Source organism: Rana temporaria, chromosome 12 (genome assembly GCF_905171775.1).
Source record: "Rana temporaria chromosome 12, aRanTem1.1, whole genome shotgun sequence".
NCBI classification, from domain to species: Eukaryota; Metazoa; Chordata; class Amphibia; order Anura; family Ranidae; genus Rana; species Rana temporaria.
In genome coordinates, this window is record NC_053500.1 from 3,031,765 (window position 1) to 3,057,546 (window position 25,782).

Sequence of the window (25,782 nt, forward strand, 5' to 3'; positions counted from 1 at the left end):
TTACGCCAGTCCCACGTAGGCCATGTTAAGTATGGCGTCGGGTCCGCGTCGTGTTTTCCCGTCGGGTACGTCGTTTTACTAAGTCGTTCTTGAATATGACTTAAGTCAATGACGCACACGTCGGCGTCATTGACGTTTTACGCCGAGAACTGGAGCATGCGCACTGGGCTATTTTAAGCCCGGCGCATGCGCAGTTCGTTAGAATCGGAGGCGCGCTTAATTTAAATAGAAGCCGCCCCCTTGGATATACGCGGGGATACGCCGGGCCAATTACACTCCGCCGCCCCAAACTACTGAGCAAGTGTTTGGGGAATACAGCACTTGCTCCTGTAGGTTGGGGCGGCGGAGTGTAAATGGCTTACGCGCCGCCCGCCTACTTTCTTTAAGAATATGGCCCCAGGTGTTCAGGTGGGACATATGATATGAGAATGAAATACATTGAATTGGTGTTTCCAGAGGAAGACCCAACTTTCCTTCTCTCCATCCCTTTGAAACCTCTTCTAAGGTCCTAATTTCTGTGCTTGACTCTGGCCTTTTGCTCCATCAGTTATTCCCCCCTATTGGTGTATATGAGAAGAATGGTGTTCCATCATTGGTGTCTATGAGAAGAATGGCGTCCCATCATTGGTGTCTATGAGAAGAATGGTGTCCCATCATTGGTGTCTATGAGAAGAATGGTGTCCCATCATTGGTGTCTATGAGAAGAATGGTGTCCCATCATTGGTGTCTATGAGAAGAATGGTGTCCCATCATTGGTGTCTATGAGAAGAATGGTGTCCCATCATTGGTGTCTATGAGAAGAATGGTGTCCCATCATTGGTGTCAGGGAATGACATGGTGCCCCAAGGGCCAGATAAAGGCAAGCAAAGGGCCACATGCGGCTGGCGCCCGCAGTCTGGAGACCACTGTTCACATGTCAGCTAGCTAAAAAAGGTCCCCACAATTCTGCCCTGACCTACTGTATGTATATTTCTGTAAAAGGCTAAAAAGTCCAACAAATGTTAAGTGTATATAAAAGACGTACTGATAACCGTGACGTTGAGAACCTCGCTGAGTGCACTGGACTTCTGGTTCCTGTTGGAGGCGCTACATTGGTAGTGTCCCAGATCATGGAGCTTGGTGGTGTTGACCATGAATGTGACCTCACTATTGTCCTTCTTCTCCTTACTCTCAAGCAGCACCCCCTCTCGGTACAAGGTGTATTCGATGGGAGGGGTGCCGGTAGGTGATCTGCAGGTTAGTATTAGGGTGTCCCCGAGGACCACCATTTTGTTATCCTTAATAATTTGTTTGAGTTCAGGCTTGGTGACTGGAGCTGGTGGAGAAAGGTCAAAGGTTAGAGGCTAAAAAGAACCAAATATTGTGACAAGACACACACTGTCCCCTTATATATAGATTACTGATCCAGCGCTGCTTCCTTCTCCTCTATCTCAGAAGACAACTTTGTCCATTCTGTTCATTGTTTATCTGCCCCCCTAGATTGGTAGACAGACATGTTTTTTTTTTTACTTATATTAAACCATTCAGACGCTGCATTTGTTCTTTTATGACTCGGGGGGGCCAAACTCAATATAGTTGAGGAGTATGCAGTGTACAGAGTGGGGGGTTGAGGAGTGTGCCGTGTACAGAGTGCGGGGTTGAGGAGTGTGCCGTGGACAGAGTGCAGGGTTGAGGAGTGTGCCGTGTACAGAGTGCGGGGTTGAGGAGTGTGCCGTGTACAGAGTGCGGGGTTGAGGAGTGTGCCATGTAGAGTGCAGGGTTGAGCATTAGACAGGTATCTGCACCCCCCTCCCCCTGAAAGGTGCCAAATGTGACACCGGAGGGGGGAGGGTTTCCGAAAAGCGGAGGTTCAGTTTTTGTGTGGACCTCTGCTTTAAATGATTCTGCAGTGCCCAGGGCAGCTTCCCTTCCTGCCCATCCCTTATCCCGGTCCTGCTCCAATGGCCTCCACACTCACCACATCTCAATCCAAAATGGACACCTTGATTGAATCTATGCCACAAAGAATAAATAAAGGGGGTCCAACCTGGGACTAGCAAGGTGGACATAATAAAGGGGGTCCAACCCGGTAGACCTAATAAAGGGGGTTCAACCTGGTACTAGCAAGGTGGACCTAATAAAAGGGGTCCAACCCGCTACTAGCAAGGGGGACCTAATAAAGGGGATCCAACCCTCTACTAGCAAGGGGGACCTAATAAAGTGGGTCCAACCCGCTACTAGCAAGGAAGGCCTAAAAAAGGGGGTCCAACCCACTACTAGCAAGGGGGACCTAATAAAGGGGGTCCAACACGCTACTAGCAAGGGGGACCTAATAAAGGGGTCCAACCCGGTAGACCTAAAAAAAGGGGGTTTAACCTGGTACTAGCAAGGGGAACCTAAAAAAAGGGGTTCCAACATGGTACTAGCAAGGTGGACCTAATAAAGGGGGTCCATCCCGCTACTAGCAAGGTGGACCTAATAAAGGGGGTCCAACCAACTACTAGCAAGGTGGACCTAATAAAGGGGGTCCAACCTGCTACTAGCAAGGAGGACCTAATAAAGGGGGTCCAACCCACTACTAACAAGGGGGACCTAATAAAGGGGATCCAACCCGCTACTAACAAGGGGGACCTAACAAAGGGGTCCAACCTGCTACTAGCAAGGTGGACCTAATAAAGGGGGTCCAGCCCACTACTATTAAGGTGGACCTAATAAAGGGGGTCCAACCCACTACTAGCAAGGTGGACCTAATAAAGGGGGTCCAACCCACTACTAGCAAGGTGGACCTAATAAAGGGGGTCCAACCCGCTACTAACAAGGGGGACCTAATAAAGGGGGTCCAACCCACTACTAGCAAGGTGGACCTAATAAAGGGGGTCCAACCCTCTACTAGCAAGGTGGACCTAATAAAGGGGGTCCAACCCACTACTAGCAAGGTGGACCTAATAAAGGGGGTCCAACCCGGTACTAGCAAGGGGGACCTAATAAAGCGCCCAGTGGGTATAGAGCCATGTGTGTTCATCTAAAATAGACAGAGATGTGGATATAGAAGGTTCTCACTCGACTCACCATAGACCTTCACCGGAACCTGCTCGCTGGTCTTGGTGATGTTGGCGATGGTGACTTCACATTTGTAGTCTCCGCTGTCCGCTGACCTCAAGTGCATCATGAACTTCCCTCCCCTTCGCATATGTCTTCGCTCTCCTTTGTTGACTATTAAATAAAAGTCCTGTTTGGATGACTCCTGAGGAGGCAAGCTGGAAACAGAACATTCCAGAGTCACCAGATCTCCATCATTGATGAACTCCGTCTTGTTGTTCATTTGCTTTAGAGTTAGTCGAGGTCTCGGAAACAGCTCTAGAAAAGAATTGCATTTTGTTTATTGCGTTGTTGATCAGCATTTGTAATAACCGATTAAGGACCGCCGCACGCAGATATACGCCATCAGAATCCGTGATCGTGTCCGCAGGACTCGATGTTCGCCGGTGTCCCGCGATCGCGTCACGGAGCTGAAGAACGGGGAGATGTCAGTGTAAACACAACATCTCCCCGTTCTTCCTAATGACATGTCACTGAACGTCTGTTCCCTCTCACCGGGAACAGCGATCAGTGACGTGTCACTCGTAGCCACGCCCCCTAACAGAACGTGGAGATCTGCGGTCTTCCAATATGGTGACTAATGAACTTGGATAGGAACCCACAAAGCTTTCTTTGAATGTGTGGACATTCCTTTATTTCTGGAGAAATCGGGAAAATATGAGTAATCAAGGTGGTGAATTTCCTCCATGTTACGGGTGTTGGTACCCTATCTTGTTTCTCTTGCAGAAGGATGGTGGGAGGGGTCCTTGGCTAGCATGGTCATTGCCGGTGGTATAAATCAGGGCCCCGCCTACACACACTTCTATGAACAAAGGAAGCCTTGCCCGGATTGCTCATGGATGGGCGCTATGGTTTGCCTGTTTTTTAAGTCTGCCAATCTGCTTGATTAAAATGGCAGTTGGGTTCCAAGAGCCTATCCCTATTTTACGTAGAATGGAAGATATGACTCTCAATAGACAGCGAATTGATGGCCAAAATAAACCCTTATGGCAAATAATAACATCAAAAGGTTTCAGAAAATTGCCAATACTGAAGAATGGAACATGGTGACACACGAGTACCAACTTAGCAAGCTGCCCAAAGGACCAACAATCCAGGACCTGGCCACTGACCCTCTGAGGACCAACACAAAGAGGATAAAACTCTCGGAACGTGATGTACCTTTCACCTTGACCATGGCACTGGTGGTTTTTGAGGCCGTTCTCCCTTCTGCTTTACACGTGTAGTTGCCCATGTCGCTCACGGTGGCCACCTGAGAATAAGTCAATCTTTCCGAGTTGGAAGCCTTCAGAATTTGGTTTCCCTTTTGTAAGGTGATGCTCACTACCTCGGAGCGCCGGTATGACTTCTGGACTGTGCACGTCACCTCCATGACCGCCCCTTCGGTGAAATTGTTGGATGGGCGAACTGTGATAGTCGGCGTGCTAAACGGCTCTGTAGGGAAAACCAAAAACACATCATGTGAAGGTGTCATTACAGCTAATGTACTGTGTAGATATTGTTAGGAAACAGAACAAGCAATGCTGGTCCTGATCCAAGTCCACCAGTAGGTCTGTGCTGACCAGGACTAAACATTACCATACATATTATGTTTTTTACAACTAAAAAACTATATTTAGTGCTATCCGTGGATTTCCCTTCACTTCCTGTCCAGTCAGACAGGAAAGAAGAAAAAAAAATCTCCTAGATGGAAGCACCAACAAAAATAAAAAGTTGAGGGTCTACCCCTTCCACACTCCAACTGGTGGGGGTGGGTCAGCCACGACTCGTGACCTTTGACCTCTGGGAACCCAACTTCTGACCTTTGACCACTGTGGGGAGGTCCCTGTTCCAATTCCTGAGTCCTAGCCTTATTCTTCAAGGGGAAACCCTAACCCTAACCCCCTAACCCAACTTGTTCATTCCTTGACTTTTTTATTCCCCGACTTAGTTGGGGTAGGCGGTTAACTTTGGTGGGGGTGGATCAGCCACGCCTCGGAACCTTTAACCTCTGGGAACCCACCTTCTGACCTTTGACCTCTGGGGGAGGTCCCTGTTCCAATTCCTGAGTCTTAGCCTTATTCTTCAAGTGGAAACCCTAACCCCTAACCTCAAACCCTAACCCCCTAAACCTATACCCTAACCCGACTTGTTCATTTCCTGACTTAGTTGGGGTAGGCGATATACTTTGGTGGGGGTGGGTCAGCCACGCCTCGGAACCTTTGACCTCTGGGAACCCACCTTCTGACCTTTGACCTCTGGGGGAGGTCCCTGTTCCAATTCCTGAGTCTTAGCCTTATTCTTCAAGTGGAAACCCTAACCCCTAACCTCTAACCCTAACCCCCTAAACCTATACCCTAACCCGACTTGTTCATTCCCTGACTTAGTTGGGGTAGGCGATATACTTTGGTGGGGGTGGGTCAGCCACGCCTCATGATCTTTGACCTCCGGGAACAGGCCTTCTGACCTTTGACCTCTGGGGGAGGTCCCTGTTCCAATTCCTAAGTCCTAGCCTTATTCTTCAAGGGGAAAACATAACCCCTAACAAAGTATTTTTTTTTATTCTGAGCGCTGGGCCTAAGAAGAGTTAGTTCACCCAAAATTCATACAGATGAATGCCTAATTTCATCCAGCCTAAAGCCTGGAGCTGTTGCCGCCGAGTTCTTTCCACCGAAGATTCCAAGGAACATAAGCCTCGGTTCAATGATCTAGATGTCATTCATGGATGCACAATGAGATTTAGGAAGATCTAACTTTTAAAGTTCTTCTTTAGAGATGCAGTAGAAGAAGAGGAGTACCTACCCACCACGGTCACCGTCTGTCTCCTACTTAAAGGTGACTCTGGCTCATCCTCGATCATCAGCTTTAGGGTGCACTCAAAGTGCAATATGCTTTCCCCTTCTTTAATCTCATACGTGGTTTCCGCATAATTTGTGTTGGGGGCGCGCTTCCTTTTTGGTAATCCCCTCTCCTTGACTGTCTTGTAGAAGTTGAATGTCATGGGGGGTTCCTCATTTGGGGCTTCACATCTGACTGTAATTTCATCTCCCTCTGAGACCTCCATCTTTGTTATGCTGATCAAAGGTGCCGACAGCCCTTGGAGAGAAAGAAAAGAGAATTGTAGCATGTCCCCAGTCTCCAACCACTACTGTAGCATGTCCCCAGTCTCCAACCACTACTGTAGTATGTCCCCAGTCTCCAACCACTACTGTAGCATGTCCCCAGTCTCCAACCACTACTGTAGCATGTCCCCAGTCTCAAACCCCTACTGTAGCATGTCCCCAGTCTCCAACCACTACTGTAGCATGTCCCCAGTCTTAAACCCCTACTGTAGCATGTCCTTAGCCTCCAACCCCTACTATAGCATGGCTCCAGTCTCCAACCCCTACTGTAGCATGGCTCCAGTCTCCAACCCCTACTGTAGCATGTCCCCAGTCTCCAACCCCTACTGTAGCATGTCCTTAGCCTCCAACCCCTACTGTAGCATGTCCTTAGCCTCCAACCCCTACTGTAGCATGTCCCCAGTCTCCAACCCCTACTGTAGAATGTCTCCAGTATCCAACCCCTACTGCAGCATGTCCCCAGTCTCCAACCCCTACTGTAGCATGTCCTTAGCCTCCAACCCCTACTGTAGTATGTCCCCAGTCTCCAACCCCTACTGTAGAATGTCCCCAGTCTCCAACCCCTACTGTAGCAAGTCCCCAGTCTCCAACCCCTACTGTAGAATGTCTCCAGTATCCAACCCCTACTGCAGCATGTCTCCAGTCTCCAACCCCTACTGTAGCATGTCCCCAGTCTCCAACCACTACTGTAGAATGTCCTTAGCCTCCAACCCCTACTGTAGCATGTCCCCAGTATCCAACCCCTACTGCCACATGTCTCAAGTCTCCAACCCCTAGTGTAGCATTTCTCCAGTGTCCAACCCTTACTGTAGCATGTCCCCAGTCTCCAACCCCTAGTGTAGCATTTCTCCAGTGTCCAACCCTTACTGTAGCATGTCCCCAGTCTCCAATCCCTACTGTAGAATGTCCCCAGTCCCCAAACCCTACTGCAGCATGCCTCCAGTCTCCAACCCCTACTGTAGCATGTCCCCAGTCTCCAACCTATACTGTAGCATGTCCCGTCTCCAACCTCTACTGTAGCATGTCCCCAGTCTCCAAACCCTACTGTAGCATGTACCCAGTCTCCAACCACTACTGTAGCATGTCCTTAGCCTCCAACCACTACTGTAGCATGTCCCCAGTCTCCAACCTCTACTGTAGCATGTCCCCAGTCTCCAACCCCTACTGTAGCCTGTCTCCAGTCTCCAACCCCTACTGTAGCATGTCCCTAGTCTCCAACCCCTACTGTAGCATGTCCCCAGTTTCCAACCCCTACTGTAGCATGTCCCCAGTCTCCAACCCCTACTGTAGCATGTTTCCGTCTTTCCTCCTGTTGCATTGATGGAGCCACTGACATGATGAGTTCTATGCTATTAACCCATATCAGCTAGTGAAATCTTGGTAGTGTCCACTGGAAACTCGACATGTTTGGTAGTGTCCACTGGAAACTCGACATGTTTGGTAGTGCCTACTGGAAACTCGACATGTTTGGTAGTGTCCACTGGAAACTCGGCATGTTTGGTAGTGTCCACTGGAAACTCAGCATGTTTGGTAGTGTCCACTGGAAACTCGGCATGTTTGGTAGTGTCCACTGGAAACTCGGCATGTTTGGTAGTGTCCACTGGAAACTCGGCATGTTTGGTAGTGTCCACTGGAAACTGGACATGTTTGGTAGTGTCCACTGGAAACTTGGCATGTTTGGTAGTGTCCACTGGAAACTCGGCATGTTAGGAGTGTCCACTGGAAACTCAGCATGTTTGGTAGTGTCCACTGGAAACTCGACATGTTTGGTAGTGTCCACTGGAAACTCGACATGTTTGGTAGTGTCCACTGGAAACTCAGCATGTTAGGAGTGTCCACTGGAAACTCGGCATGTTTGGTAGTGTCTACTGGAAACTCTGCATGTTTGGTAGTGTCCACTGGAAACTCATCATGTTTGGTAGTGTCCACTGGAAACTCGGCATGTTTGGTAGTGTCCACTGGAAACTCAGGCATGTTTGGTAGTGTCCACTGGAAACTCGGCATGTTTGGTAGTGTCCACTGCAAACTCGGCATGTTTGGTAGTGTCCACTGGAAACTCGGTATGTTTGGTAGTGTCCACTGGAAACTCGACATGTTTGGTAGTGTCCACTGGAAACTCGACATGTTTGGTAGTGTCCACTGGAAACTCGACATGTTTGGTAGTGTCCACTGGAAACTCGTCATGTTTTGTAGTGTCCACTGGAAACTCGGCATGTGTCAAAGAAACAAAAATGGTGACCTGTATTAGCCGGTGTACAAACACAAAGACTTACCGGTGACCTTCACCTTGATTTCTTCACTCGTTTTATGTCTCGTCTCCGCATTAATTTGACACTTGTAGAAGCCGGACCGGGACACGCTGGCATTCTGAATGGTGTAAATGGCCTCAGAGCTGGTGGTGGTGACATTGTGGATCAGATTGTCGTCCTTGAAAAAGGTGAATGTACTGGCCAGCACAAAGTGGCCGATCTTGGCGATGTCCACAAGGCACTTCAACTGCAGATTGTCGCCATTTATTATGGTTTTTGACGGTAAAGCCTGCAGTTCAATACTGTTAATCGTAAAGTCTAAAGAAGAAGGTTAAATAATGAAAAACAAATTATGGAAATGGAAGTTTATGTTCCAATTTAGTTTAATTTGCAACATCAATTAACATTTAATAAAAAAAAAGAAAAGATTTTGTATTTCATTAGAGGATGTTTATTGAAGCCTACGAACAATAGCTGAAGTCATCTAATCCTGGCACACCCTCTTTGACCTTTATCGCCCCGGAGCCCCACAAAATAAACTTTTATAAATGGTACAGTAGGTTCTGAGGCTGTTTTACACTACGTGACCTGCACCACCAACTGGTGTCCTCCACCCCTCTCTGCCAATCCCTCCACTGGCCTCTACTCAGTGTCCTCCACCCCTTTCTGCCAATCTCTCCACTGGCTTCTACTCAGTGTCCTCCACCCCTCTCTGCCAATCCATCCACTGGCTTCTACTCGGTGTCCTCCACCGCTCTGCCAATCCCTCCACTGGCTTCTACTCTGTGTCCTCCACGCCTCTGTGCCAATCTCTCCACTGGCTTCTACTCAGTGTCCTCCACCCCTCTCTGCCAATCTCTCCACTGGCTTCTGCTCAGTGTCCTCCACCCCTCTCTGCCAATCTCTCCACTGGCTTCTACTCGGTGTCCTCCACCCCTCTGCCAATCCCTCCACTGGTCTACATTCAGTGTCCTCCACCCCTCTCTGCCAATCTCTCCACTGGCTTCTACTTAGTGTCCTCCACCCCTCTCTGCCAATCTCTCCACTGGCTTCTACTCGGTGTCCTCAACCCCTCTCTGCCAATATCTCCACTGGCTTCTACTCGTGTCCTCCGCCCCTCTCTGCCAATCTCTCCACTGGCTTCTGCTCAGTGTCCTCCACCCCTTTCTGCCAATCCCTCCACTGGCTTCTACTTAGTGTCCTCCACCCCTCTCTGCCAATCTCTCCACTGGCTTCTACCCAGTGTCCTTCACCCTCTCTGCCAATCTCTCCACTGGCTTCTACTCAGTGTCCTCCACCCCTCTCTGCCAATCTCTCCACTGGCTTCTGCTCAGTGTCCTCCACCCCTCTCTGCCAATCTCTCCACTGGCTTCTGCTCAGTGTCCTCCACCCCTCTCTGCCATCCCTATCACTGCATAATGCTCAGTTTCCTCCACCCATCTCTGGCTTCTACTTGGTGTCCTCCACCCATCTCTGCCAATACCTGCACTGGCTTCTGCTCAGTGTCCCCATCCCTCCAATCCCTTCATTGGCTTTGCCCAACAAATAAAATTCAAAATACTAACAACAACATACAAAGCCATTGACAACTATGCCCCAAGCTACATCACCAACCTCATCCCAAAATATCACCCAACCCATCCTCTCTGCTCCTCCCAAGACCTCCTTGCTCTCTAGCTCCCTCATCACCTCCTTCCATGCTCTCCTCCAGGACTTCTCCAGAGCCTCTGGAACTCCCTACCCCAATCTGTCTGACTATCTCCTACTCTGTCCACCTTTGGGAGATCCATGAAAACTCCTCTCTTTTGGGTAGCCTATCAGGCCTCCATCTAACAAATGAACTTATACTTTCTCCACCACAGCTATTTCCTTTGGTATCACTTTCCCCCTTTAGATTGTAATCTTTTAGAAGCAAGACCCCTCGTGTCTTGTGTTGTAGTTGTACTGAGCACACTGGTGATGTTATAAATATCTTGTATAATAATAATAATAATAATAATAATAATAATAATAATAATAATAATAAGTGATCGAAATACAATATGGATAAGCACAGGTTAGACCACCCAAGTTTTTCACTTGACTATGGTGGACCTGGCCCACACAACGTCATAGAGCAGAATGAATCTGCAAGGACACAAAACACATAAAGAACTGCAACTGGTGACTTGCTCAGGAAAGATGCAGATTGCGGCAACTCCCTGATTTCTAAACGGATAGGTTCCCTTTTAAAATTGCGGCTAAATACCATCATCTCCCATATTGCCCCCCATGTGTCTCCCATATTGTCCCCATATTGTCCCCCTATGTGTCTCCCATACTGTCCCCTATGTGTCTCCAATATTGTCCCCCTATGTGTCTCCCATATTGTCCCCCTATGTATCTCCCATACTGTCCCCTATGTGTCTCCAATATTGTCCCCCTATGTGTCTCCCATATTGTCCCCCTATGTGTCTCCCATATTGTCCCCCTATGTATCTCCCATACTGTCCCCTATGTGTCTCCAATATTGTCCCCCTATGTGTCTCCCATATTGTCCCCCTATGTGTCTCCCATATTGTCCCCCTATGTGTCTCCCATACTGTCCCCTATGTGTCTCCCATACTGTCCCCTATGTGTCTCCCATACTGTCCCCCTATGTGTCTCCCATACTGTCCCCCTATGTGTCTCCCATACTGTCCCCTATGTGTCTCCCATATTGTCCCCCTATGTGTCTCCCATATTGTCCCCTATGTGTCTCCCATATTGTCCCCCTATGTGTCTCCCATACTGTCCCCCTATGTGTCTCCCATACTGTCCCCTATGTGTCTCCCATACTGTCCCCTATGTGTCTCCCATACTGTCCCCCTATGTGTCTCCCATATTGTCCCCCTTTGTGTCCCCCATATTGTCCCCTATGTGTCCCCCATATTGTCCCCCTATGTGTCTCCCATATTGTCCCCCTATGTGTCTCCCATATTGTCCCCCTATGTGTCTCTCATATTGTCCCCTATGTGTCTCCCATATTGTCCCCCTATGTGTCTCCCATATTGTCCCCCTATGTGTCTCCCATATTGTCCCCCTATGTGTCTCCCATATTGTCCCCCTATGTGTCTCCCATATTGTCCCCCTATGTGTCTCCCATACTGTCCCCTATGTGTCCCCCATATTGTCCCCTATGTGTCTCCCATATTGTCCCCCATATTGTCCCCCTATGTGTCTCCCATATTGTCCCCCATATTGTCCCCCTATGTGTCCCCCATATTGTCCCCATATGTGTCTCCCATATTGTCCCCCTATGTGTCTCCCATATTGTCCCCTATGTGTCTCCCATATTGTCCCCCTATGTGTCTCCCATATTGTCCCCCAATGTGTCCCCCATATTGTCCCCTATGTGTCTCCCATATTGTCCCCTATGTGTCCCCCATATTGTCCCCCTATGTGTCTCCCATACTGTCCCCTTATGTGTCTCCCATACTGTCCCCCTATGTGTCTCCCATATTGTCACCCTTATGTGTCTCCCATATTGTCCCCCTATGTGTCTCCCATACTGTCCCCTATGTGTCTCCCATATTGTCCCCCTATGTGTCTCCCATATTGTCCCCCTATGTGTCTCCCATATTGTCCCCCTATGTGTCTCCCATATTGTCCCCCTATGTGTCTCCCATATTGTCCCCCTATGTGTCTCCTATACTGTCCCCCTATGTGTCTCCCATACTGTCCCCCTATGTGTCTCCCATATTGTCCCCCTATGTGTCTCCCATATTGTCCTCTATGTGTCTCCCATATTGTCCCCCTATGTGTCCCCCATATTGTCCTCTATGTGTCTCCCATATTGTCCCCCATTTGTCCCCCTATGTGTCCCCCATACTGTCCCCCTATGTGTCTCCCATATTGTCCCCCTATGTGTCTCCCATACTGTCCCCTATATGTCTCCTATACTGTCCCCCTATGTGTCTCCCATACTGTCCCCCTATGTGTCTCCCATACTGTCCCCCTATGTGTCTCCCATACTGTCCCCCTATGTGTCTCCCATATTGTCCCCCTTTGTGTCCCCCATATTGTCCCCCTATGTGTCTCCCATATTGTCCCCCTATGTGTCTCCCATACTGTCCCCTATATGTCTCCTATACTGTCCCCCTATGTGTCTCCCATACTGTCCCCCTATGTGTCTCCCATACTGTCCCCCTATGTGTCTCCCATATTGTCCCCTATGTGTCTCCCATATTGTCCCCCATTTGTCCCCCTATGTGTCCCCCATACTGTCCCCCTATGTGTCTCCCATATTGTCCCCCATTTGTCCCCCTATGTGTCCCCCATACTGTCCCCCTATGTGTCTCCCATATTGTCCCCCATATTGTCCCCCTATGTGTCCCCCATATTGTCCCCCTATGTGTCTCCCATATTGTCCCCCTATGTGTCTCCCATATTGTCCCCCTATGTGTCTCCCATACTGTCCCCCTATGTGTCCCCCTATGTGTCCCCCATGTGTCCATGTGTCCCCCTATGTGTCTCTCATACTGTCCCCTATATGTCTCCTATACTGTCCCCCTATTTGTCCCCCATATTGTCCCCTATGTGTCCCCCTATGTGTCCCCCATGTGTCCATGTGTCCCCCTATGTGTCCCCCATATTGTCCCCCTATGTGTCCCCCATATTGTCCCCCATATTGTCCCCCTATGTATAGTCACAATATGAAGACGCAGACAGTCTCAGTAACGGAAAACAAGCACAGCGAAGACACAAAGCCATAAAGAGAGATCCGCGTTACTCACTGACAGATTGTCCGCCGACCATCCAGGCTGGAAAAACAAAAAAAAAGGTGGAATTATTTCCTGGAAATGACAGTCGTCACCTTTTGTTTCCTCGCGGAATTGGTCAACACTTACGCGCCAGGAGTAAGACTACCGCCAAATACATGTCCACATTGGAACGGACGCCCGCTACGCGATTCTGAAGATTTGAAATAAATAATAAAAATAAATAATATTCCAAGCAAATGTAGTTGTGGGGACGCAGGTGTCCTGGGGTGGCAGCGACGGCGACTCGCCCCCTAGAATGATTCGCCCAGCGCAGACGGAGGTCCAGCTCGATGGTCCGGGTGCCAGCGCAGGTTTGGAGAGGCGAAGCGATGTGGGAATATTTCGGCTCACAGGCAGGCGAGGGAGGAAGTTGGGGAAACGACACTTTTCCTGCAGAGACTTTTCCTGCCTGGGTCCTTAAGATGTTCTCCTGAACAATGGCGTAATGACCCCGCCGGGCGCTGCGGCGGGGGATGTGCGCCCTGATTAGCTCTGATGAGGGTGGCAGAGGGATTGCCAGTAACCCCTTGGAGGCTGGAGAGGGTTAAAGCGCGCCCAAGCCAGCATTGACGCGGGGGGGCGGGGGGGTCGGCGCTGGGGGGGGGGGGGGAATGAACGAGCTTGTGATGAAATAATTATCCTGCGGAGGTTTCCAATGCCTTGAAAAAGTATTCATACCCCCTTAAAATTCTCCACATTTTGACATATTACAAGCAAAAAAGACAAAAAAATCGAATTTGAATCAAATGCAAAACGTTCAAAAATTCAATTTGAATTCGAATCGTTTTTTAAATTTAATTCAAATCTGATTTCCCCGAATAGAATAAAAATACAATAGAAAATAAAGGAATAGAATAGAAAAGAATAAAGGATGGTGCCTTGAAAAAGTATTCATACCCCCTTGAAATTGCCCATATTTTGTCATGTTCTGGGGGGACTGACCACTCGGGCACTGCCTGAGGGCTCCATGCCACTAGGGGGCCCCATCAGGGTTGCCAGCCTCGGTAAAACCAGGGACAGTATGTAAAAATCAGTTTTTTTTTTAAAAAGCTCAAGATTATAGATGCCCCGCCTCTCCAGTACCTTTTCAGTGTGTGTATACTGTGTGGCCCCATAATCTCCTATTGTCCGGGGGGCCCCATAATCTCGTATTGTCCAGGGTTCCCATAATCTCCTATTGCCCGGGGGGCCCCATAATCTCCTATTGTCCGGGGGCCCCCATAATCTCCTATTGCCCGGGGGCTCCATAATTCCTATTGCCCGGGGGCCCCATAATCTCCTATTGCCCAGGGGCTCCATAATCTCCTATTGCCCAGGGGCCCCATAATCTCCTATTGCCCAGGGGCTCCATAATCTCCTATTGCCCAGGGGCCCCATAATCTCCTATTGCCCGGGGGGGCCCCATAATCTCCTATTGCCCAGGGGCCCCCATAATCTCCTATTGCCCAGGGGCTCCATAATCTCCTATTGCCCAGGGGCTCCATAATCTCCTATTGCCCGGGGGGCCCCATAATCTCTTATTGCCCAGGGGCTCCATAATCTCCTATTGCCCATGGGCTCCATAATCTCCTATTGCCCGGGGGGCCCCATGATCTCCTATTGCCCAGGGGCTCCATAATCTACTATTGCCTGGGGGGCCCCATAATCTCCTATTGCCCGGGGGGCCCCATAATCTCCTATTGCCCAGGGGCTCCATAATCTCCTATTGCCCGGGGGGCTCCATAATCTCCTATTGCCCGGGGGCTCCATAATTCCTATTGCCCGGGGGCCCCATAATCTCCTATTGCCCGGGTGCTCCATAATCTCCTATTGCCCGGGGGCTCCATAATTCCTATTGCCCGGGGGCTCCATAATCTCCTATTGCCCGGGAGCCCCATAATCTCCTATTGCCCAGGGGCCCCATAATCTCCTATTGCCCAGGGGCCCCATAATCTCCTATTGCCCGGGGGCCCCATAATCTCCTATTGCCTGGGGGCCCCCTCTCTCCTGAACCGCACCAGGCCACATGCCCTCAACATGGGGAGGATGTCCCAATGTTGATGGGGACAAGGGCCTCATCCCCACAACCCTTTCCCGGCGGTTGTGGGGGTCTGCGGGCGGGGGGCTTATCAGAATCTGGAAGACCCCTTTAACAAAGGGGACCCCCAGATCCTGCCCCCCCCTGTGTGAAATGGTAATGGGGTACACTGTACCTCTACCATTTCACGAAGGAAGTGTAAATAGTAGTTTTCAGAAAAAAAACCCCACACCGTAGAACAAATTACTTTATTAATTAAACCAAATAAAAATCCAGCGACGGGTGATGTCTCCAGCGACGGGTGATGTGTCCAGCGATTGGTCCAGTGATGAGAACATCCATCCATTCAGAGCACAGCTCACGCGCCGATGCTTTGACGTTTCTTTTATAGGGGAGGCGCGTCACGTGACCCCGTCCCCCTCTGACGCAAGGGCTGTCCCAGTGACGTAGCACAGTGTGCGTCAGAGGGGGACGGGGTCACGTGACGCGTGGCCCGCCTCCCCTATAAAAGAAACGTCAAAGCATCGGCGCGTCATTCGCTGACCTGTGCTCTGAATGGATGGATGTTCTCATCGCTGGACCAATCGCTGGAGACATCACCCGTCGCTGGAGACATCACCCGTCGCTGGAGACATCACCCGTCGCTGGACACATCACCCGACGCTGGAGAGATCACCCGACGCTGGATAGAGACAACGATGGAGCAGCGAGCAGCATCGATCGTCTATTTTCACCGCTGGATTTTTATTTGGTTTAATTAATAAAGTAATTTGTTCTACGGTGTGTGTTTTTTTCTGAAAACTACTATTTACACTTCCTTTGTGAAATGGTAGGGGTACAGTGTACCCCATTACCATTTCACACAGGGGGGGCAGGATCTGGGGGTCCCCTTTGTTAAAGGGGTCTTCCAGATTCTGATAAGCCCCCCGCCCGCAGACCCCCACAACTGCCGGGAAAGGGTTGTGGGGATGAGGCCCTTGTCCCCATCAACATGGGGACAAGGTGCTTTGGGGGGCACCCCAAAGCACCCTCCCAATGTTGAGGGCATGTGGCCTGGTGCGGTTCAGGAGAGGGGGGGGGGCAGCACTTTGTCCCCCCTCTTTTCTGCGGCCGGCCAGGTTAACGTGCTCGGATAAGGGGTCTGGTGTGGATTTTAGGGGGAACTCCACGCCATTTTTTTTTGGGGTGGAGTTCCCCTTAAAATCCACACCGGACCTGAGGGGTCTGGTTAGGGATATTTGGGGGGGAACCCCACGTAATTTTTTTTTAAATTGACGCCGGGGTTCCCCTTAATATCCATACCAGACCTAAAGGGTCTGGTTATTGAATTTGGGGGGACCTCCGCGCATTTTTTTTTTTTTTTACGAAAAGTCCGTGTCCCATTGACTTCAATGGGGTTCGGAGTTCGGGTTCCCAAACCCGAACTTTTTTTTAAAGTTCGGGTTCGGGTCGGAACCCGAACATCCAGGTGTCCGCTCAACTCTAAAAATAACGTAAATGTTGTAAAAAAAATGAATTTTGATGGCACTGGTGTGGCTCTGGTGGCACTGATTAGCACACAGGTGGGCACAGGCGGCACTGATGGGCACAGGAGGCACTGATGGGCACAGGTGGCACTGATGTGCACAGGCTGTAGTGGCTCTGGTAGCACTGATTAGCGCACAGGTGGCACTGGTGGGCACAGGCGGCACTCGTGGGCACTGATGTGGCGCAGATAAGCACTGGTGGGCACAGGTGTGGCACTGATGGGCACAGGTGTGGCACTGATGGGCACAGGTGTGGACTGTAGTGGCACTGGTGTTGGTTTGCTGGCACTGAGGTGGCACAGGTGGCACTGATGGGCACAGGTGGCACTGATGGGCACAGGTGTGGCACTGATGGGCACAGGTGTGGACTGTAGTGGCACTGGTGTTGGTTTGCTGGCACTGAGGTGGCACAGGTGGCACAGAGGTGGCACTTTGGGGCACAGATGTGGCACTGCTGGGCACTGCTCAATAGAAAAAAACTCACTGTTTGGGTCACAAATCACTCTCCTCTCACGCTGGATCGGTGTGAGGAGAGTGATGAACTTGCAATGACCCTGCTGTCTGTTTGTTTACATTTGTGATCGCTCCGTCATTGGACGGAGCGATCACGTGGTAAACGGCCGCTGTCATTGGCCGTTTGCCGAGATCCGTGTTGCTACGGGTCCCGTGGACCCGGCGCGCACGGATGTTCCCGTGTGCGCGCGCGGGAACGATTCTCTGGGAGGACGTAAATTAACGGCCTCCCAGAGTTAAGCAACCGCCCTGTAGAGGTAATTTTGCTATAGGGCGGTTGTAAAGTGGTTATTATATATTATTATTTATTCAAATACATTTTAATTTGATGAATATCTATCTATATATATATATATATATATATAGGGTACAAAGGGAGGAGCCAACTCAATACTGAACCCTCAGGACTAAGACTGGGATACCATTAAAGTTCTTGTGCGTGTAAAGGCAGGCGTCCCAATACTTTTGGTAATATAGTGTGAATGTATATTTATATATTACTACATATATATTCTTAGCCCGGAAAAAAGACAACGAATGCAGCCGCCGCACACAGGGACGGGGGAAGCTGCTGGGATTAGATTGACTTTCATTAGCAGCTATTGGGCGCCACCTGCTGCTGAGATTGGGTAATGATCTGTAACTGGACGCTGCAGACATTTATCTTTGTCCTTACATAGACGTGTGAAATAATGATCGGTACAGGGGTGACCCCCCCCCCCCCCCGAGGCTCAAACACACATGTAGCCTCAGCGGCTTCCTGTTCATTCACAAACCGAAAGCACGCTGTTTACTACGCTTCAAGTTACGACTGAACACAGTGAGTGATTGGCACCAACTGCTCACTGTGTTTATTCAGAAAAGGAATGGGCCTGTAAATGACATAATTACCAGCTCCTTCCACTGCTCTGCATTCTGAAACATCCCCCTTTGTGCTTACAGCTGGAGAGGAGAGGACGGAAGCCAGCAGGAGAGGAAAGGACAGAAGCCAGCCGGAGAGGAGAGGATGGAAGCCAGCAGGAGAGGAGAGGACGGAAGCCAGCCAGAGAGGAGAGGATGGAAGCCAGCAGGAGAGGAGAGGACGGAAGCCAGCCAGAGAAGAGAGGACGGAAGCCAGCCAGGGAGGAGAGGATGGAAGCCAGCCGGAGAGGACGGAAGACAGCCAGGGAGGAGAGGATGGAAGCCATCAGGAGAGGAGAGGACGGAAGCCAGCCAGAGAGGAGAGGACGGAAGCCAGCCGGAGAGGAGAGGACGGAAGCCAGCAGGAGAGGAGAGGACAGAAGCCAGCCAGGGAGGAGAGGATGGAAGCCAGAAGGAGAGGACGGAAGCCAGCCAGAGAAGAGAGGACGGAAGCCAGCCGGAGAGGAGAGGACAGAAGCCAGCAGGAGAGGGGAGGACGGAAGCCAGCAGGAGAGGAGAGGACAGAAGCCAGCCAGGGAGGAGAGGATGGAAGCCAGCAGGAGAGGAGAGGACGGAAGCCAGCCAGAGAGGAGAGGACAGAAGCCAGCCGGAGAGGAGAGGACAGAAGCCAGCAGGAGAGGGGAGGACGGAAGCCAGCCGGAGAGGAGAGGACAGAAGCCAGCAGGAGAGGGGAGGACGGAAGCCAGCAGGAGAGGAGAGGACAGAAGCCAGCCAGGGAGGAGAGGATGGAAGCCAGCAGGAGAGGAGAGGACGGAAGCCAGCCAGAGAGGAGAGGACGGAAGCCAGCTGGAGAGGAGAGGACGGAAGCCAGCCAGAGAGGAGAGGACAGAAGCCAGCCGGAGAGGAGAGGACAGAAGCCAGCAGGAGAGGGGAGGACGGAAGCCAGCCGGAGAGGAGAGGACGGAAGCCAGCCGGAGAGGAGAGGACAGAAGCCAGCAGGAGAGGGGAGGACGGAAGCCAGCCGGAGAGGAGAGGATGGAAGCCAGCCGGAGAGGAGAGGACGGAAGCCAGCAGGAGAGGGGAGGACGGAAGCCAGCCGGAGAGGAGAGGATGGAAGCCAGCCGGAGAGGAGAGGATGGAAGCCAGCAGGAGAGGAGAGGACGGAAGCCAGCCAGAGAAGAGAGGACGGAAGCCAGCCGGAGAGGAGAGGACAGAAGCCAGCCGGAGAGGAGAGGACGGAAGCCAGCCGGAGAGGAGAGGGTGGAAGCCAGCAGGAGAGGAGAGGACAGAAGCCAGCCGGAGAGGAGAGGACGAAAGCCAGCAGGAGAGGAGAGGATGGAAGCCAGCAGGAGAGGAGAGGACGGAAGCCAGCCGGAGAGGAGAGGACGGAAGCCAGCCAGGGAGGAGAGGACGGAAGCCAGCAGGAGAGGGGAGGACGGAAGCCAGCCGGAGAAGAGAGGACGGAAGCCAGCCGGAGAGGAGAGGATGGAAGCCAGCAGGAGAGGGGAGGACGGAAGCCAGCCGGAGAAGAGAGGACGGAAGCCAGCCGGAAAGGGGAGGACGGAAGCCAGCAGGAGAGGAGAGGACGGAAGCCAGCCGGAGAGGGGAGGACAGAAGCCAGCCGGAGAGGAGAGGACAGAAGCCAGCCGGAGAGGAGAGGACGGAAGCCAGCCGGAGAGGAGAGGACGGAAGCCAGCCGGAGAGGAGAGGACGGAAGCCAGCCGGAGAGGAGAGGACGGAAGCCAGCCGGAGAGGAGAGGACGGAAGCCAGCCGGAGAGGAGAGGACGGAAGCCAGCAGGAGAGGAGAGGACAGAAGCCAGTCGGAGAGGAGAGGATGGAAGCCAGCAGGAGAGGAGAGGACAGAAGCCACCCGCTCTGTGGGGGGCAGCAGGGGGGAATCTACACAATGTACTGTGCCCTTCTGCATTCCCCCTGTAGGTGTGAGGGGGGCTGAGTGCGTAGAGGTGTGAGGGGGGCTGAGTGCGTAGAGGTGTGAGGGGGGCTGGGTGCGTAGAGGTGTGAGGGGGGATGAGTGTGTAGAGGTGTGAGGGGGGCTGAGTGTGTAGAGGTGTGAGGGGAGCTGAGTGTGTAGAGGTGTGAGGGGAGCTGAGTGCGTAGAGGTGTGAGGGGGGCCTGAGTGCGTAGAGGTGTGAGGGGGCTGAGTGCGTAGAGGTGTGAGGGGGGCTGAGTGCGTAGAGGTGTGAGGGGGGCCTGAGTGCGTAGAGGTGTGAGGGGGCTGAGTGCGTAGAGGTGTGAGGGGGGCTGAGTGCGTAGAGGTGTGAGGGGGGATGAGTGCGTAGAGGTGTGAGGGGGGCTGAGTGCGTAGAGGTGTGAGGGGGGCTGAGTGCGTAGAGGTGTGAGGGGGGCTGAGTGCGTAGAGGTGTGAGGGGGGCTGAGTACGCAGAGGTGTGAGGGGGGCTGAGTGCGTAGAGGTGTGAGGGGGGATGAGTGCGTAGAGGTGTGAGGGGGGCTGAGTGTGTAGAGGTGTGAGGGGGGGCTGAGTGCGTAGAGGTGTGAGGGGGGATGAGTGTGTAGAGGTGTGAGGGGAGCTGAGTGTGTAGAGGTGTGAGGGGGGCTGAGTACGCAGAGGTGTGAGGGGGGCTGAGTGCGTAGAGGTGTGAGGGGGGCTGAGTACGCAGAGGTGTGAGGGGGGCTGAGTGCGTAGAGGTGTGAGGGGGGATGAGTGTGTAGAGGTGTGAGGGGGGCTGAGTGCGTAGAGGTGTGAGGGGGGCTGAGTGCGTAGAGGTGTGAGGGGGGCTGGGTGTGTAGAGGTGTGAGGGGGGCTGAGTGCGTAGAGGTGTGAGGGGGGCTGAGTACGCAGAGGTGTGAGGGGGGCTGAGTGCGTAGAGGTGTGAGGGGGGATGAGTGCGTAGAGGTGTGAGGGGGGCTGAGTGTGTAGAGGTGTGAGGGGGGGCTGAGTGCGTAGAGGTGTGAGGGGGGCTGAGTGTGTAGAGGTGTGAGGGGAGCTGAGTGCGTAGAGGTGTGAGGGGGGATGAGTGTGTAGAGGTGTGAGGGGGGCTGAGTGCGTAGAGGTGTGAGGGGGGCTGAGTGTGTAGAGGTGTGAGGGGGGATGAGTGTGTAGAGGTGTGAGGGGGGCTGAGTGCGTAGAGGTGTGAGGGGGCTGAGTGCGTAGAGGTGTGAGGGGGGCTGGGTGCGTAGAGGTGTGAGGGGGGCTGAGTACGTAGAGGTGTGAGGGGGGCTGGGTGCGTAGAGGTGTGAGGGGGGGCTGAGTGTGTAGAGGTGTGAGGGGGGCTGAGTGCGTAGAGGTGTGAGGGGGGCTGGGTGTGTAGAGGTGTGAGGGGGGCTGGGTGCGTAGAGGTGTGAGGGGGGCTGAGTGCGTAGAGGTGTGAGGGGGGCTGGGTGCGTAGAGGTGTGAGGGGGGCTGAGTGCGTAGAGGTGTGAGGGGGGCTGAGTGCGTAGAGGTGTGAGGGGGGCTGGGTGCGTAGAGGTGTGAGGGGGCTGAGTGCGTAGAGGTGTGAGGGGGGCTGAGTGCGTAGAGGTGTGAGGGGGGCTGAGTGCGTAGAGGTGTGAGGGGGGCTGAGTGTGTAGAGGTGTGAGGGGGGCTGAGTGTGTAGAGGTGTGAGGGGGGGCTGAGTGCGTAGAGGTGTGAGGGGGGCTGAGTGCGTAGAGGTGTGAGGGGGGATGAGTGTGTAGAGGTGTGAGGGGGGCTGAGTGTGTAGAGGTGTGAGGGGGGCTGAGTGCGTAGAGGTGTGAGGGGGGCTGAGTGCGTAGAGGTGTGAGGGGGGCTGGGTGCGTAGAGGTGTGAGGGGGGCTGGGTGCGTAGAGGTGTGAGGGGGGCTGGGTGCGTAGAGGTGTGAGGGGGGCTGAGTGTGTAGAGGTGTGAGGGGGGGCTGAGTGCGTAGAGGTGTGAGGGGGGCTGAGTGCGTAGAGGTGTGAGGGGGGATGAGTGTGTAGAGGTGTGAGGGGGGCTGAGTGTGTAGAGGTGTGAGGGGAGCTGAGTGCGTAGAGGTGTGAGGGGGGCTGAGTGCGTAGAGGTGTGAGGAGGGCTGAGTGCATAGAGGTGTGAGGGGGGCTGAGTGTGTAGAGGTGTGAGGGGGGCTGAGTGCGTAGAGGTGTGAGGGGGGCTGAGTGCGTAGAGGTGTGAGGGGGGCTGGGTGCGTAGAGGTGTGAAGGGGGCTGAGTGCGTAGAGGTGTGAGGGGGGCTGAGTGCGTAGAGGTGTGAGGGGGGCTGGGTGCGTAGAGGTGTGAGGGGGGCTGAGTGCGTAGAGGTGTGAGGGGGGCTGGGTGCGTAGAGGTGTGAAGGGGGCTGAGTGCGTAGAGGTGTGAGGGGGGCTGAGTGCGTAGAGGTGTGAGGGGGGCTGGGTGCGTAGAGGTGTGAGGGGGGCTGAGTGCGTAGAGGTGTGAGGGGGGCTGGGTGCGTAGAGGTGTGAAGGGGGCTGAGTGCGTAGAGGTGTGAGGGGGGCTGAGTGCGTAGAGGTGTGAGGGGGGCTGAGTGTGTAGAGGTGTGAGGGGGGCTGAGTGTGTAGAGGTGTGTTGGGGGGCTGAGTGCGTAGAGGTGTGAGGGGGGCTGGGTGCGTAGAGGTGTGAGGGGGGCTGAGTGTGTAGAGGTGTGAGGGGGGCTGAGTGTGTAGAGGTGTGAGGGGGGGCTGAGTGCGTAGAGGTGTGAGGGGGGCTGAGTGCGTAGAGGTGTGAGGGGGGGCTGGGTGCGTAGAGGTGTGAGGGGGGCTGAGTGTGTAGAGGTGTGAGGGGGGCTGAGTGTGTAGAGGTGTGAGGGGGGCTGAGTGCGTAGAGGTGTGAGGGGGGCTGAGTGCGTAGAGGTGTGAGGGGGGCTGAGTGCGTAGAGGTGTGAGGGGGGCTGGGTGCGTAGAGGTGTGAAGGGGGCTGAGTGCGTAGAGGTGTGAGGGGGGCTGAGTGCGTAGAGGTGTGAGGGGGGCTGGGTGCGTAGAGGTGTGAGGGGGGCTGAGTGCGTAGAGGTGTGAGGGGGGCTGGGTGCGTAGAGGTGTGAGGGGAGCTGAGTGTGTAGAGGTGTGAGGGGGGCTGAGTGCGCAGAGGTGTGAGGGGGGCTGAGTGCGTAGAGGTGTGAGGGGGGCTGAGTGCGTAGCGGTGTGAGGGGGGCTGAGTGTGCAGAGGTGTGAGGGGGGCTGAGTGCGTAGAGGTGTGAGGGGGGCTGAGTGCGTAGAGGTGTGAAGGGGGCTGAGTGCGTAGAGGTGTGAGGGGGGCTGAGTGCGTAGAGGTGTGAGGGGGGCTGAGTGCGTAGAGGTGTGAGGGGAGCTGAGTGCGTAGAGGTGTGAGGGGAGCTGGGTGCGTAGAGGTGTGAGGGGGGCTGGGTGCGTAGAGGTGTGAGGGGGGCTGAGTGCGTAGAGGTGTGAGGGGGGCTGAGTGCGTAGAGGTGTGAGGGGGGCTGAGTGCGTAGAGGTGTGTTGGGGGGCTGAGTGCGTAGAGGTGTGAGGGGGGCTGGGTGCGTAGAGGTGTGAGGGGGGCTGAGTGCGTAGAGGTGTGAGGGGGGCTGGGTGCGTAGAGGTGTGAGGGGGGCTGAGTGCGTAGAGGTGTGAGGGGGGCTGAGTGCGTAGAGGTGTGAGGGGGGCTGGGTGCGTAGAGGTGTGAGGGGGGCTGGGTGCGTAGAGGTGTGAGGGGGGCTGAGTGCGTAGAGGTGTGAGGGGGGCTGAGTGCGTAGAGGTGTGAGGGGAGCTGAGTGCGTAGAGGTGTGAGGGGAGCTGGGTGCGTAGAGGTGTGAGGGGGGCTGGGTGCGTAGAGGTGTGAGGGGGGCTGAGTGCGTAGAGGTGTGAGGGGGGCTGAGTGCGTAGAGGTGTGAGGGGGGCTGAGTGCGTAGAGGTGTGAGGGGGGCTGAGTGCGTAGAGGTGTGTTGGGGGGCTGAGTGCGTAGAGGTGTGAGGGGGGCTGGGTGCGTAGAGGTGTGAGGGGGGCTGAGTGCGTAGAGGTGTGAGGGGGGCTGGGTGCGTAGAGGTGTGAGGGGGGCTGAGTGCGTAGAGGTGTGAGGGGGGCTGAGTGCGTAGAGGTGTGAGGGGGGCTGGGTGCGTAGAGGTGTGAGGGGGGCTGAGTGCGTAGAGGTGTGAGGGGGGCTGGGTGCGTAGAGGTGTGAGGGGGGCTGAGTGCGTAGAGGTGTGAGGGGGGCTGAGTGCGTAGAGGTGTGAGGGGGGCTGAGTGCGTAGAGGTGTGAGGGGGGCTGGGTGCGTAGAGGTGTGAGGGGGGCTGAGTGCGTAGAGGTGTGAGGGGGGCTGAGTGCGTAGAGGTGTGAGGGGGGCTGAGTGCGTAGAGGTGTGAGGGGAGCTGAGTGTGTAGAGGTGTGAGGGGGGCTGAGTGCGCAGAGGTGTGAGGGGGGCTGAGTGCGTAGAGGTGTGAGGGGGGCTGAGTGCGTAGCGGTGTGAGGGGGGCTGAGTGTGCAGAGGTGTGAGGGGGGCTGAGTGCGTAGAGGTGTGAGGGGGGCTGAGTGCGTAGAGGTGTGAAGGGGGCTGAGTGTGTAGAGGTGTGAGGGGGGCTGAGTGCGTAGAGGTGTGAGGGGGGCTGAGTGCGTAGAGGTGTGAGGGGAGCTGGGTGCGTAGAGGTGTGAGGGGGGCTGGGTGCGTAGAGGTGTGAGGGGGGCTGAGTGCGTAGAGGTGTGAGGGGGGCTGAGTGCGTAGAGGTGTGAGGGGGGCTGAGTGCGTAGAGGTGTGTTGGGGGGCTGAGTGCGTAGAGGTGTGAGGGGGGCTGGGTGCGTAGAGGTGTGAGGGGGGCTGAGTGCGTAGAGGTGTGAGGGGGGCTGGGTGCGTAGAGGTGTGAGGGGGGCTGAGTGCGTAGAGGTGTGAGGGGGGCTGAGTGCGTAGAGGTGTGAGGGGGGCTGGGTGCGTAGAGGTGTGAGGGGGGCTGGGTGCGTAGAGGTGTGAGGGGGGCTGAGTGCGTAGAGGTGTGAGGGGGGCTGAGTGCGTAGAGGTGTGAGGGGGGCTGAGTGCGTAGAGGTGTGAGGGGGGCTGGGTGCGTAGAGGTGTGAGGGGGGCTGGGTGCGTAGAGGTGTGAGGGGGGCTGAGTGCGTAGAGGTGTGAGGGGGGCTGAGTGCGTAGAGGTGTGAGGGGAGCTGAGTGCGTAGAGGTGTGAGGGGAGCTGGGTGCGTAGAGGTGTGAGGGGGGCTGGGTGCGTAGAGGTGTGAGGGGGGCTGAGTGCGTAGAGGTGTGAGGGGGGCTGAGTGCGTAGAGGTGTGAGGGGGGCTGAGTGCGTAGAGGTGTGAGGGGGGCTGAGTGCGTAGAGGTGTGTTGGGGGGCTGAGTGCGTAGAGGTGTGAGGGGGGCTGGGTGCGTAGAGGTGTGAGGGGGGCTGAGTGCGTAGAGGTGTGAGGGGGGCTGGGTGCGTAGAGGTGTGAGGGGGGCTGAGTGCGTAGAGGTGTGAGGGGGGCTGAGTGCGTAGAGGTGTGAGGGGGGCTGGGTGCGTAGAGGTGTGAGGGGGGCTGAGTGCGTAGAGGTGTGAGGGGGGCTGGGTGCGTAGAGGTGTGAGGGGGGCTGAGTGCGTAGAGGTGTGAGGGGGGCTGAGTGCGTAGAGGTGTGAGGGGGGCTGAGTGCGTAGAGGTGTGAGGGGGGCTGGGTGCGTAGAGGTGTGAGGGGGGCTGAGTGCGTAGAGGTGTGAGGGGGGCTGAGTGCGTAGAGGTGTGAGGGGGGCTGAGTGCGTAGAGGTGTGAGGGGAGCTGAGTGTGTAGAGGTGTGAGGGGGGC

At 54.3% G+C, this 25,782-nt stretch overlaps 1 protein-coding gene across 1 annotated transcript in view; it reads right to left on the reverse strand.

The window, feature by feature from the left end:
- Positions 1–13,450, reverse strand: part of PECAM1 (platelet and endothelial cell adhesion molecule 1) — a 44,184-nt gene extending 30,734 nt beyond the window's left edge. Inside the window, exons 1-7 of the mRNA XM_040331556.1 lie at positions 13,297–13,450; positions 13,183–13,209; positions 8,453–8,746; positions 5,860–6,153; positions 4,240–4,512; positions 3,049–3,336; positions 1,025–1,315 (exon numbers count right to left, since the gene is read on the reverse strand). Coding sequence (XP_040187490.1) covers positions 1,025–1,315; positions 3,049–3,336; positions 4,240–4,512; positions 5,860–6,153; positions 8,453–8,746; positions 13,183–13,209; positions 13,297–13,327 — 1,498 coding nt within the window. The 5' untranslated portion in view covers positions 13,328–13,450. The remainder of the gene's footprint in view (positions 1–1,024; positions 1,316–3,048; positions 3,337–4,239; positions 4,513–5,859; positions 6,154–8,452; positions 8,747–13,182; positions 13,210–13,296) is intronic.
- Between the last annotated feature and the right edge of the window lie 12,332 nt (positions 13,451–25,782).